Raw genomic sequence first — 14446 nt, 5'->3', positions numbered from 1 at the left:
ATGACCCTATCTCAAAGACAAAAACAAAACAAAACACAACCACCTATTCTTCCAACTTTACAGATTTAGGATTTTTAAAATAAAAACTAACAAAGGAGAACTCTAGTGATATTTGTTAAAGTGACACACAGGACAGTGGTAGATTTGAGAGGAAGAAGAAGCTGGATATGAGCTCTCTGGAAGCTTCTGAGCTGCTGGGTGAGTCCCATTGCCTGAACAGAGTTCAAGCTGGACGTGGATGATCTCTTCTCTTCTACTCGTGTTTGGTGTCAATGGGTGCACTCCTTAAGAAGGTCACCACAAGGCACCATCCATTGCACCTACTCTTGTAGACAGGTTCCCCCACTGAACATTCCATCCTGCGGGGCAGCCCCATGAGCACAGGTAGCTTTCAGAAGTCCCTGAAGATGGCCAGATTCTCTAGGCCCCTCCCACCCAAGACATACCCAAGCCAAGATTCAAGGAAGACTCCGAGACCATTCCAGCTGCCTGGACGAAGCAGAAGACGGGCAAGCTTTCCAGAAGAGGTTTAGAACGACATAGGCACCTAGGAAGGACACTCTTCAACCTGTCGAGCTGCCTGGAGACTGTGCAGTCTGCTCCAGGTTCCCAGCCTTGGGAGCTAGTGATGCAGCCATATTTCAGTTGTTCCTGCTCCTGTAAGCCAGTAACTCCTCACCCATATTCCTGTAAGTAGCCTCAGTAAAACTCATAGGTTCACCAAGTTGGACTTAGTGGTATCCATACTTTGGTCTGTCATGGGTTCCCTATCTGGGGTGAGTGGATGTACGTGTAACATGTCCCCCAGAAGGGGTTGGTTGCACTCAAGGCTCAAGAGCAGCGATCAGACAGAAGGCTAAGGCTGGACCCCTTCCCTAATATCTGAGTGTGTCAGGTACAGGGATGCTGATGATGATCTGGCTCCTGGTTTGGCTCTCTAGGGAAGATACATCCAAGAGGTGCCTCTTCTGTACCTGTAAGCCACACCTGATCTAGCTGCCAGTCCCTCCAGAAGAGAGATACCCTTGACTTCATACTCCCCAGGCCTCTCATTTTGCTTTTGACCTCTCCCTCTCCTCTGCTGCTACCCTTGTGTGTGATCTGATTGGCTTCACTGTACAAGGATGTAAATGTCACATTTCTGTGTTTGATGGATTGGTTACTGCAATCCTCACTCACCTCTCTTAATACGTGTGAAAGCAAAGGCTTTCTCCTGCCTAGCCCTGTTTTACATGTTTAAATAGACAGAGCCACATAAGACAATTGTCTCTGAGGCAGGTAATAGGTTGGGGGGGTTGCTTTGTTTTGTTTACCCATCTTAGAGCTAGGGAAACAGGGTCACAGAGAATTTAATAAGCAGAGGTGGCTACATAATTTTCAGGGCTCAGGGTAAAATGAAAATGTAAAGGCCTCATTCAAAATATATTCAGATTTTTCAAAATGGTCTGTTAAGGGAGAGGGACAAAATGGGAATCGGGAAGGGGAAGGTGGGTAAGAGAGGGCAACAGGGAAGGGAGAATAGTCAGAATGCATGTGTAGGTGTTTCACAGAGAGTCCTCACGATTTATGCAGTTAATACTACTGCTTTTTTTTAAGACTTTAAGATGCTAAACATGAAGCCTGTTTCAGGACAAAGCTCTGTGAGACCCATGAGCCAGGCCAGTCCCCAGCATGACCAGTAAATAGACAAGTAGAGGAGCTTGAACCCAAAAGCCTGACTCCACTCATTTATCTTAGTCACCATATCATGGTTCTCGTCTGCCTCTCAGACTAGTTAGATTCAGCAGTCAATTTGACACAGCCCAGAGTTATCTGATGGAGTCTCCACTAGGGGATTGCCTCAATCAGATTGGCCTGTAGGTCTGTCTGTGGAGCACTTTCCTTGATTGCAAATTGATGCAGGAGGACCCAACTCACTGTGGACAATGGCACCCCCACCCCCGACCAGTGGCCCTGGGTTATATAAGAAAGGCAGCAGGGCTCAAGCCTGAGAATAGCCAGGAAGTGGCATTCCCCCAGGACCTCTGTTTCAATACCTGCCTTAATGGGCTTCCTGCCCTGACTTCCCTTTATGAGGAACCCTAACCTATAAGCTGAAATAAACTATTTCCTCCCCAAGTTGCTTTTGGCCATGGTACTTCTTATAGCAACAGAAATGAAACTAGGACACCTTGCCTTCTCCACACTCCCCAAGAGCCAGAGAACATTACACACCAAGATCAGGGCTCCAAAGGCCAGAGGCAAACAGAACAGTCTTACCTGATGGCTCACACAAGGGGCCATTATTAAAAATCATCTCTGTGCACTTGACACTTTCACGATGGGGGGGGGGGGTGGTCAAGGATGCCCGTGCTGACCCAGATGAATACATACACACACACACACACACACACATACTGCACAGCTACTCTCCCCAGAAAGTCACTGGCAAATCCACAAAGCCAGGAGAGTTTCTATGACACCAGCTGCTGGACTGTCATGAGCATCCCTCAAAAATCTAAGTTTACTATTAACTTAGTTCACCTACTCAAACTCCCTAATTTCCTGGTGGTGAGCTAGCCTCTGGGATCCTTATATCCTTTACTGTCCAAGGGTCTCAGATGAGATCAACTCAGGTTAACAGAAAAATCTCCAGTGGCCTTAACCTTCAAATAGGAGGCTGCACCGGGATTTTTGAGCCCTGTCCTTCCAAGATGGTGCTTGGGAGATGGTGCTCCTATACAAATCATGTCCACTTCCATGTCCATCTGCCCATTAAAACCTTCTTAGAGCATTTGCTCATGTAGCTTAGTTCCAAAATGCTCTGTGACACTGAGTGTAACTCTCTTGCTATGTCAATGTCACAATCAGGCAATTTCTTAATGACATAGGTGGGTAAAAGTGTTAGACAAGGATTCTTTTCAACACGAGGAAATGGGGGCTGGAGAGATGGCTGAGCAGGTAAGAGTGCTTTCTGCTCTTACAGAAACCAGAGGTTGGTTCTCAGCAATCTTGTCAGGCAGCTCACAAACACCTGTGGCTCTTTGTACCTCCAGCTCCAGGGGATCCATCTAAAGCTCTCTCCCGGCCTCCGTGACCATCTGTATTCTTGCATGCATGCATGCACACACACAAAGAGAGAGAGACAGAGACAGAGAGAAAGAGAATAAAAACAGAACCTTTCTTTTTTTTTAATAATGAAGAAATCAAGGTACTGTTTGCAGGACTAGTGACATTCAAGTTACTGTTGCTACCATAATCTCAGTGGTTTATAAAGTCTGGAAATGTCTGGAATCCCCTCAGTTTTCTGAGAATCTATAATTGGGCTAAGTTCTCTTCTGTTTCAGAAACATATTCCACTACAGATTAAAAAAATATGAAACTAATAGTGGCCCACACAAATAGATATATATCCTTTCCACATAACAGAAATATATAGCAGATAGGTGCTGGCATTGGTCTACCAGTATCTAACATCAAGGCCAATGCCACTATAATTCTCTTTCTTTCTTCAGCCATTAGATTTCATTCAAGGCAGAAAGATAAGCATGCAAAGATAGTATTAGTGGCATTAAAAACTCTTTCCAGAAAAGGAAAAAGCCTTCTAGATCTTCCAAAGGGTTCTAGATTATGCCACATTAGGCTGAACCTGGTTATATGGCCTTCCATAGCTGCAAGAGAGTCTGGTAATATGGGGACACTGGGGATATGCACATTTTCACTATGAACAAAATTGGAATATCAGAGGAAAAAGAGGAAGATGATATACTCTTTTTCCTATGTCATCTCATCAGCCCCATGGCCCCTTCTCAAACATTTTGGGGACTCTTAAAAAGGACCCCCTAGGACCTTGTAACCATTCTAATATCCCAGGCAAGAAGTGCCCACCCAAAGAGCCAAGATTTCCCAAGAACTAGAAGGCAAAGCCACCAGTTTTTGCTTGTAATGATTAATGATGTTCTGCAGAGCTGAGGAGAGGTGGCTAATTAACCAGAGACTGATTAAGGACAAGGCAGGCAAAAACCCAGACACATTAAATGTGAACTCTCCATCTTCCTCACTCCTTCTCAGTCCTTCCACAGCAGCAAAAGCCAGGCTGGAGACAACTCCCAACCGGCTTCCCTAGGGAGGTCATGCAGACCACCCACACTCCCACATGATGTCTCACACTACCAGCCTTAACTGGATCATGGTGGCTGGGGTGGGCATCTGGAGGTCTTTTGGTGGGGTTTGACTTTCATTTCAGCCTCTTCCAAGCTCTGGACTCTAGACCAGGTTCAGTTTGAAGCATGGGATTTCTAAAATAAAATAACCTCTTTCCAAAGGAATGGGCATCTGAGGACTGCAGACACCTAAAAAGGTCCAAATACAGTATAACCTTGAGTCAATGAACGGAGCTCCCCCAAGGAGGGACTTTGTGAGCAGAGATATGGTCCCAGAGAAAAGAGAGGACACCTGTGTGGGAGCAGAGGTGAAAGACCAGATAGCAATCTTGGAGCAGTTGATACAGGTAGGGGTGTCCCAGGGCCAATGATAGATAGGTGCAAAATAAGAAATCAGTCATTATGCAGCCCAGCTATCTCCAGTGTCTGCTCCTTGCTGATGTGGACAAAATGTGACATTCGAATACAAGATGTCCCCAATGTGACCCTGGGTTAGTCTCGTCTCCTTTTCCTTCATCTGGGACACCTCATCTATGCTTCCCACACCAAAAAGCACGCCCAGGTGCAGGCAAAAAACAACCTGAGGTTGGGTGTAAATAAGCCCTCTGTCTGACACAGGAATCTTGTACAAGATAGGACATGATAAGAACAGAAGATCCATTTCAGCCACAGATATCAGGAGAAATTCAATGAATGTAACAGCTCAAGTTCTCTCAGGTTCCTCCCAGGAGGTGCACAGTAAGGGCAAAAGTAGATGCCCAAGAGAAATTTCAGGTGCATACCATCCTATCTCCTATCTTGCCCAGTTCTTGTTTCCTTAGATTTCAGCTCAAAGTTCTCTATTCCTAGGAAAGCTTTCCTTGACCAAGAATATTAAATCATAGTCACTATTTCCCTCAGATGAATGTGTCATAGTTTACATTAATTCACTTAAGAGACTATTGTCAACTTGACTAGGTTTAAAATCACTCCAGAGACACTCCTCTGCACATGTGTATGAATGCGTCCAGGCAGGTTTGACTGAGAAGGCAAGACACCCTGAAGGGATGTGGCATAGTCCCATAGACTGTCATGCCAGCCTGAATTAAAAGGGAGTGAAGGGGAGAAGACCCCAGCTGAACACAAGCATCCATCTCTCTGCTTCCTGACTATGGATACAATGTGACCAGCCACCTCACACTCCTGCTGCCACATCTACAGACACTCCTGCCACCAGCCTTACCAGCCATGATGATTCCACAAAGAGGAGCTTCATTACTTAAGTTGCTTTTGTCACCAAGGAGAAAATGTAGTGAAATCTGTCTTTACTACTGTCCATCCAAGCAGTAAATATCAACAGAGCCCTATACTGTGCTAACTTCCAGGCCTACAATGAGATGTGACCCTGAAATCATGTGTCATGGTTTAGGCCAGTTGGTCCTAAGCAAGCATCTACCCTAATGTCAAAACTGCAACCAGCCCCAGCCCCAGAAGAATGTTGGGACAACTGGTAGACCAGTGCTACATAAGAAGAACCCACAGTGCTCAGGCTACCCCAGGAAGGGAGTTCATATGTGATTTCTCATGTTGTACTTGCAGAAAGAAGTTATGTGGATGATGGCTAAGTGGATGCTACTGTGTGCTAACAGTGCTTCATTCTTCGGAATGAAGACATTCTTTCATCTCCAAGGTGTGATCGCTGTTAACAGGTGACAATTAGGTCCCTCTACAGCCACATTCCTCAGCCAAAAAAAAGAGTCATAGTCTTCCCCTTATAACCCCCATGTAACATATGACCATTTAGGATGTCAAAGACTTCTTCCCTGCCACCTCAATCTAGAAGATGTGGAAGGACAATCCAAGCTCCAGAGCTTTCTTATGGGGTTATTCAGCAGCTCCTTCTGCCCTGCCCTTCTTCTCTCACCCAATAAAGGGGAAGGTCCTGAAAGCATTTCCCAGTAAGAATCCAACATACAAATGTTGAGTGTGTGCCTTGGGAAACCTGACAACGTAGCTAGCAGGAGCTAAAAGCTTTTCCAGTGTGTGGCTGCATGGTGTGGAAGAGAGAACTCTCTTTTTCTGAGCTGCATGTAATGCTGCCCCACGCCTTTCCAGGGACCCAACCCTTACCAGTACCACTAACACCTGAGAGGCAAACCAGGAATTGAAGTCAGTGCCAGCAAGGCTTTGGCAGTGGCACCGGGGAAGGAATTGAGCCCTGTAGCCAAATGATTTAGAAGGCTCTGGAGGAGGATATATCAGTGATAAGAAGCCCACCAGCCCCGGAGTCTGATTCCAACTGATTTAACAGGCACCTAGGGCCTCTATTTCAGCAAGACAACCAGGAAATGAGCTGAAGGGAATTATTAATCCATGTGCCTGGGGTTCCCCACACTGTGGACGGGTCCAACCAGTCGCAGACATGCTAACTTGAGCCTAGAGTGTGGGAACTTGTCTGGTGGGAGGAGGAGGTGGTAGAAGCGAGAAGAAATGAGACTTATACAGACTTCGTAATTGAAATCATTAATAGCGGTAAAATAAGTTGTCCGTCCTATATGTAATTTGTAGTAATGTTTGGTTACTGAGATTAATTTCTGGTAATGAAATACTAATTAAACCATTTATTGAGTAATGTATTTGCTTGGTGGTGTTTTATGGGTGTTCGCTTATAAATATTTTAATTACTTTTGCTAAGTAATTAGAATTTACTAAATAATTTCCAAGCTATTTATTAATTTCTAGCAATTCTCAGCCAACCAACAAGTAATTGTTTTTACTTTATATCAGTAATTAAAGTCTTTAAAAAAAAAACTTTGAATGAAGAGGAAGACAGCTATGAGGAGGTCTCCTGTGCTCTGTTGCTTATAAGGTTGGTTATGTTAAAGCAAAAAGAAAAGTGGCATAAAGACCACTTGTGGGCTGGAGGGGAAATGGCTCAGTCAGAGCAGTGCTCACCATGCCAGCCTGAGAACCTAAGCTGGAAACCCAGCATCCATGTAAAAACCTGGACCTGGTAGTTTGTGCTTATAAACCTAGCACTGGGGCAGATAGGAGGATGACTGGGGCTCACTGGCCAGCGTCCTAGCCTAATGGGCAAACCTCAGGTCTCAGGGAGAGACCCTATCTCAGAAGGCAGATGATTCCCAAGGTTGACCTCTGGCCTCCATGCATGAACCCATGTACATACACACACACACACACACACACACACACACACAGGGATGCCAGAGACCAACTTCTGCTGTCTTATTCAACTGCTCTCCACATTTTTTTAAAGACAGACTCTCTCACTGAACCGAGCCTGAGCTTGCCAACTTGGCTAGACTGGTCAACTAGCAAGACCCAGAGCTTCTCCTGTCTCTGCCTCTTCTCTGAGATTATAAGCACATACCATTGTGCCTAGGTGCCGGAGCTCCTCTTGCTTGTGTGACAAGCACACTGCTGACAGCTCCCGGTCCCTAGCTCTTGGTTACAATTTTTTTTTATGCTTCCCTATCCTCTCTTCAATGCTCCTCTGTCAACTACAGTTAAGTCGCTTGGTGCCTTTAGCCCAAGACTCCAGCTTTAGTCTCCGCAATCGGCCTTTAACTACCATATTCAGCTATATCAACAGGCAGGTGGGTGGTGCCTTATCACAGAGCATCATTTTTATAAGCATGTGTCTTGGTGAATTTTGTGTCATTGTGACAACACAATGCTGGATTCTTTGCAAGGGGCCTTCTTTTGGCTCCTAGGTTTGTAGACTGAAAAGACCAAGCTCTAAGGGTCACATGATCAGGACTCCAGGCTATGAAACCACACAGCAGATGGCACACATGGGAGCCCTAAGTGGCACACAGCAAAAGAGGCCAAAATACCAAGGATGACTCCTTCATAACAATTCACTCTCATGGGAGCTGGCCCAGCTCCCTGACACCAACTCACTCCCAAGAGAAACTAACCCAATCTTTTGAGAAGAATGTAAATTTATTCCCAAGACTGGAGACTCTTGACCTAATCATTTCTTCCCGAGACACACCGCCTCCAAGCATAAGCTCTGGCGGAAGCTGTGGTATGAGCCACAGCAACATGAAGATGGTCCTCCTGCAAACACGGGACAAGAATGACTTGGAGGGAGAAACAAGGAGAGCCCTTGAAGTTGCCTTGCCCTCAAACGAGAACCTCAAGGCAGCTGGCGCTCAAGCTGTGTTTACTGTTTCCTTACCAAGCTAATGCCTATGGTGGCATCTTCTGTGATTTCTCTCTTACACTTCATCTATTTCCTTTTCCAGAAAGTGCCAGACTTCAGGAACCTCTCTAGACCTTCAGGAGTCCCAGGAGAGAAAGGAGAGAATTAAGAGCCCTCAAGCATCACTCCCTACTATGCAGAAAAGTCAAAGAAAATATGGCTCCGGCTTGTCTTCTTGTCCGGGCATGGTGGCACATGCTTGTGATCCCGGCACTTGGGAGGCAAAGGCAGGCAGATTTCTGAGTTTGAGGCCAACCTGGTCTACAGAGTGAGTTCCAGGACAGCCAGGGCTACACAGAGAAATCCTGTCTCAAAAAACAAAACAAACAAAAAAAGAAATCTCACCCCCAAGCTGGAAGAGGATAGAGTGACTTTTAATCCTCACAAACATCTTTTGTGTCCCTGTGGTGTGATCGGCCTGCTGCTGAGCACTTTACACACATCAGCCACTTAAATAATACATTTCTCCTGAATTAACTGATGAGAAAGTGGGACTCTGTGGAGTTCAGCTAAGGAGTTGTGGAGTGGGAGGGCCAGGAGTAGAATCGGGTCTCCTCTTTTCCAGAGCCTGGATGGAATCTGTAGCTATCAGTTTCAGCCCTGTCCATAGGTAGGCAGGTGATCCATCGCAGAGAGGGTGAGACAAGAAGAGAGAGTGGGGGAGGGGAAAAGCTTTCCATCCCCACCATGTAAGAAAACTGTCACCTGTCATATCTATATGATTGAATGCATAGATGATTACCATTAAAGATGTCTACACCCACGGCCACCTAGTCTATTCCCGGGAAACACTGGCACATTTGATCTGTGAGTTTCCTTTCTAGCTCACAAATCTAGATCTCCAGTGTTTGAGTAGGTGGTTTCAGGAAGGGAACTAAATGTTGTGGGTCTCAGGTGCACAGGTAAATAAAACACTAGGGGCAGGTGCGAAGTGTTCTTGATCAGTACACGGCAGGTAAGTATCCAGGGGAGCATCTATCTGACTCAGGGCAGATGTGTGGAGGGTGAATTAGGTCTCACTTCCAAACCTATGCAGAAAACCATCTTGTTTATCTTTTGAAGCAGAGAAATGGAAGGGAGAAAAGATATTCTAGGAAGGAATGGAGCACAAAGGCAGGAATGAATATGATTCCGGCAGGGGCCAGGTCCTGAGGGGAGCTCAGGCTTCTTCCACTCTAAGACCGGAAATGAGGTACTGTGCAAAATGGTACTGTACCAGGAAATGGAAATGTGTTTTTAAGAGAGTGGGGTTCTTCATCTGGTACAAAATTAGGTGAAAGGGGGGATCTGGAGGGAAAAGTAGGAGAAGGAAAAAACCGTATGTGACATGCAAAATTTAAAAGCACAAATAAATAAATCTTCTTTAAAAAAAAAAGAAATATGGTTAACGCACACAAAGTTATCTATAACTATAAGGAAGACTGGAGCCATGACACCCCTCTCCCGAGGAAGCAGATAGAACACGACATCATTATGAAAACAAAATAAGCCAAATTCCAGACGACACATGCCATGCTTTCTCTCACATGCAGATCTAGATTTAAATTTATATGTAAATTATTATGTATATACACATGCATATGTAGGACATGAAAGCACAAAAAGCCTATGTAAGGAAAAGACACACTCTAAATGAAAGAGAGGGACAAGAAGGGTAAGGAAATATGTGTGATATGAACCCAGAAGAAGGGGCTTCGTTTTTTTGTTTGTTTGTTTGTTTGTTTTTATTTGCAGAGATGGGAGAGGAACAGTAAGAGGGGTCATTGGAGGGGGTGAGAAAAAACAAAACAAACTCTTATGTGTAAACTAAAAAAAATGGGATTTATTGTTAAATGTTCTTTGAAAGATAAAATGGAGGGAAATGAATACAAATAAGTAGAATGAACAACTGGGGATACAGTTCAATGGTAAAGCCCTCACTAACACGCACAAGGATCATCTCCCACAACACAGTCAGACAATTGAAAATCAACTGAAGCATCTATAGCTTACACCTGGAAGGAAGCAGGAAAGAGGAAGGGAGGAGAAGAAAGAGAGGAGAGAGGAAAGGAAGGGAGGAGAAGAAAGAGGGGAGAGAGGAAAGGAAGGGAGGAGAGAAGGACAGGAAAGAGGAGAAGGGAGAGGAGGGGAGGGGAGGGAGGAGGGGGAGAGGAGAGGAAAGGAGAGAGGGAGGGAGATGAAGGAAAGGGAGGAAAGAGAAGGGAAGGAGGGAGGGAGGAAGAGAGGGAGGAAGGGAGGGAAGAAGGGAGGGAGAGAGGGAGGGAGGGAGAGAGGGAGGGAGGGAGGAAGATAGGGAGGGAGAAAAGGAGGGAGGGAGAGAGGGAGGGAGAGAGAGGGAGAGAGAGGGAGGGAGAGAGAGGGGGAGAGAAAAGGGGAGAGAGAGGGAGGGAGGAAGCAGAAACAAGGAAGGAAGGAGGGGAGATGGAGGGAGGGAGATGAGGAGAGGGAAGGGAAGAGAAGGGAGGAAGAAAGGGAGGGGAGGGAAGGGAAGAGAAGGGAGGGAGAGAAGGAGGAAGAGAGGGAAGGAGGGAGGGAGAGAGGGAAGGAGGGAGGGAGAGAGGGAAGGAGGGAGGGAGGGAAGGAAGGAGGGAGGGAGGGAGGGAAAGAGGGAGGGAGAGAGGGAAGGAGGAAGGGAGGGAAAGAAGGAGGGAGGGAGGGAGAGAGGGAGTAAAAGAGATGTCTACTTGCAAAAGAATTGATACCAGATAGAACCAGTGTCCAGGAAGGAAAGAATAATGATTTTTTTAATGTGCTATTACAATGAGTAGATTGTTGGTGTAGGAAATTCCAGAGAATCTATCCCCCTAAAATCTCCTGGACTAGAAGACAAATTAAATAAATCACAGAACTGAAAGTCAGTATTAAAACAATGAATTTTGTTCTACAGGTTAGTAAAGACCATTACAATCCACATTTTTAAAAGAATTTGCAATAACACCAAAACTGAGATTTAGTCATAAATTTGTTATGCGATCTAAGTGTATGGTGAGTTTGGATGTTGGAAACTGTGAAATATTGATGAAGGAAATCAAATAAAGCTTAAGCACAGCACTGCAGCATGTTTATCAACTGGAAGAAACAAACTGTTAAGAAGGAAGTCCCTCTCAAAGTCTCACTGTATGTTTTTCAAATCATGAGTTATGAACTGATTTTAAAATGCATGTGAGGGGTTCAGGAGATGTCTCTGTGGATAGGATGTTTGCATGCAAGCATGAGGACCTGAGTTCAAATCCCCAGAACCCATGTAAAAACCAGGCACATGTATCTGTGATCTCAGTGCTCCTACAGAGAGATGGAAGGTGTAGACAGAAGACTCCCCAGAAGCTGGCAGGCCAGCTACCCAGGTGTACTCAGTGGCCAACAACAAAGAGACGCTGATTACACAAGCTTGAGAGGGTAAGGACCAGCACAGCATCCTCTGACCTTCACACACCCATATCTTAAAAAGTGGCCACACACATACACACATGTACACGTGCACATCACACATATACAGAATTTCAAAATAACAAAGTATCTGAGAAAGGCAGGAAAAGTTAAGAACAACCCTGAAGGATTTCAACCACTCAATTTCAAGACTTATTCTAAGCCTACACTCTCGAGACTACAATACTAGCAAAGAGACAGACATGCAGGTCGACGAAGTCAAACAGGCAGTTTAGAGTCAACCGAAGTTTGACAGACAGTAAGAGGAATCAAAGACGGAAAGGGTGAATGGTCCTGGAATGACTGATTGTTCACGTCTACGCCCCTCCCCACAGGAACACCTCAACTCACACCTCATGCAGATGAAGGTCTAGGGAGAAGGCTCAGGGATGAAGAATACTTACTGCTCTTGCAGAGGACTCCGGTTTGGATCTCAGTACCCACAGCAAGCAACACAAAAACACCTGCAACTCCAGTTCCAGGGAATCAGCATCTGCACTGCATGTGGTACCCATGAACTCTCAAATGCACATACACATATACATACGCATATAAACACATACATCTTTATATGTGCACACACACACACAGACTCACAAACTAAATGACTCTATCCAGATAAAACATCAATTAGTGTTGGCTCACCATTGCTGGCAGAGGGAATAAGAAGTCACTGAAATGGGTATGGGGTTTATTTTTCAGAAGACGGCATTCTCTGGACTTAGCAATTGCACAACTTTGTGAATGCTTTTTAAAAATGTATGGTTTAGGCCCGCTCCCCCCTCCCCCCGAGCGCCGCTCCGGCTGCACCGAGCTCGCTCCGCGCTGTCAGGCTAGCGCCGCTGTCCCCAGCCGTCACCATGATTATCTACCGGGACCTCATCAGCCATGACGAGCTGTTCTCCGACATCTATAAGATCCGGGAGATCGCGGACGGGCTGTGCCTGGAGGTGGAGGGCCAGATGGTCAGTAGAACAGAGGGTGCCATCGATGACTCGCTCATTGGTGGAAATGCTTCCGCTGAAGGTCCGGAGGGCGAAGGTACCGAAAGCACAGTAGTCACTGGTGTTGACATTGTCATGAACCATCACTTACAAGAAACCAGCTTCACAAAAGAGGCCTACAAAAAGTACATCAAAGACTACATGAAATCACTCAAAGGCAAACTAGAAGAACAGAAACCAGAAAGAGTAAAGCCTTTCATGACTGGAGCTGCGGAGCAAATTAAGCACATCCTTGCTAATTTCAATAACTACCAGTTTTTTATTGGTGAGAACATGAATCCAGATGGTATGGTTGCTCTCCTGGACTACCGTGAAGATGGTGTGACTCCATTCATGATTTTCTTTAAGGATGGCTTAGAGATGGAAAAATGTTAATAAATTGGATCTATTACCTGTCACCATAATTGGCTGCTGCTTACATCCATACAACACCAGGACTTTAGGACAAATGGGACTGATGTCATCTTGAGCTTTTATTTTGACTGATTTATTTGGAGTGGAGGCATTGTTTTTTTAAGAAAAAAAAACATGTCATGTGGGTTGTCTAAAAATAAAGTGCATTTAAATTAAAACAAAAAACAAAAACAAAAAAAACAAAAAAAAAAAAAACAAAAAAAAATGTATGGTTTAAGCTAGCAACTGAACTCAGGTCCTCCACAAGAGCAGTCAGTATGCTCTTAACTACTAAGCATACTATCTTGATAGTCCCCTACCCAATTTTTTAAATGAGCTTTCTCTCTCTCTCTCTCTCTCTCTCTCTCTCTCTCTCTAGTTTTGTCAAGACAGGGTTTCTCTGTGCAGCCCTGGCTATCCTGGAATTCACTCTATAGACTAGGCTGTCCTGGAACTCAGAAATTCGCCTGCCTCTGCTTCCCAAGTGCTGGGATTAAAGGCGTGTGCCACCACCATGCGGCTAAAATGCTAGAAATTCTAAACACCCATTTCATCAAAAAAAGATATATGGATAACTAATAAATACATGAAAATATCAGTATAATTAATCACTAGGGACATACAAATTGAAGCAACAGTAAAATAGTATGGCATACCTATTACAGGGACAGAAATAAAAAAAATGGATGGTAATGCCAGTTATTGACAAGAACAGAGTCTCACCAGAAGCCTCCGCATTACAAGTGGGAAAACACAATGGCAGAGCCACTTCAGAAAGCCACTAACAGTGGCTTAAACAATTAAACACATACACAATCCAAATGAGCAACCCACTGCTAGGTATCTGTACATGACAAATGAAAATTTGTGCTTATAATAGATGAGTGTTTATGAGAGATTTATTCATAATTACCCCCAAACTGGAAGCTACCCAGATGTCTTTCATGACGCAAACGAATAAGCATCATTTAGTACAACTATGAAACTGAATACAACCAGGCTGTGACAGTAATGCACTCCATGACTGACAGAGGAACATGTGTCAATCTTAACTGTGTTCTGCTATCTGAGAAGAGTCAGAGCCATAAGGCTACACAGAAAAAGAGACTCTGGAGTCCAGAGCTTAGAGGTGGGCAGAATTGATTATAGTGGCTAGAACTTTGGAATGATACATTGTTGCAAGTCAAGCTTGTTGTGGTAAATACAAGACTTCACTAGCAAAAATCTACAGGCTTATGCATAAAAACAGATACACATAAACTTTCAAAAATCAA

The 14446-nt window shown here is 44.8% G+C and overlaps 1 protein-coding gene across 1 annotated transcript; it reads left to right on the top strand.

Moving 5' to 3' along the window:
• Positions 1-12546: 12546 nt before the first annotated feature.
• LOC127690511 (translationally-controlled tumor protein-like) lies at positions 12547-13340 on the top strand. The gene has a single exon (XM_052189877.1). It carries the CDS (start codon positions 12636-12638, stop codon positions 13152-13154), a length of 519 nt encoding a protein of 172 aa, XP_052045837.1. The 5' UTR covers positions 12547-12635; the 3' UTR covers positions 13155-13340.
• Positions 13341-14446: the final 1106 nt, after the last annotated feature.

The sequence above is a fragment of the Apodemus sylvaticus genome, chromosome 8, assembly GCF_947179515.1.
Source record: "Apodemus sylvaticus chromosome 8, mApoSyl1.1, whole genome shotgun sequence".
Classification (NCBI taxonomy): domain Eukaryota; kingdom Metazoa; phylum Chordata; class Mammalia; order Rodentia; family Muridae; genus Apodemus; species Apodemus sylvaticus.
This window is presented reverse-complemented; position numbering and strand designations above follow the sequence as displayed.

Excerpts from the sequence above, each read along its gene's own strand:
- LOC127690511 (XM_052189877.1), top strand. The coding sequence starts at position 12,636 with ATGATTATCTACCGGGACCTCATCAGCCATGACGAGCTGTTCTCCGAC.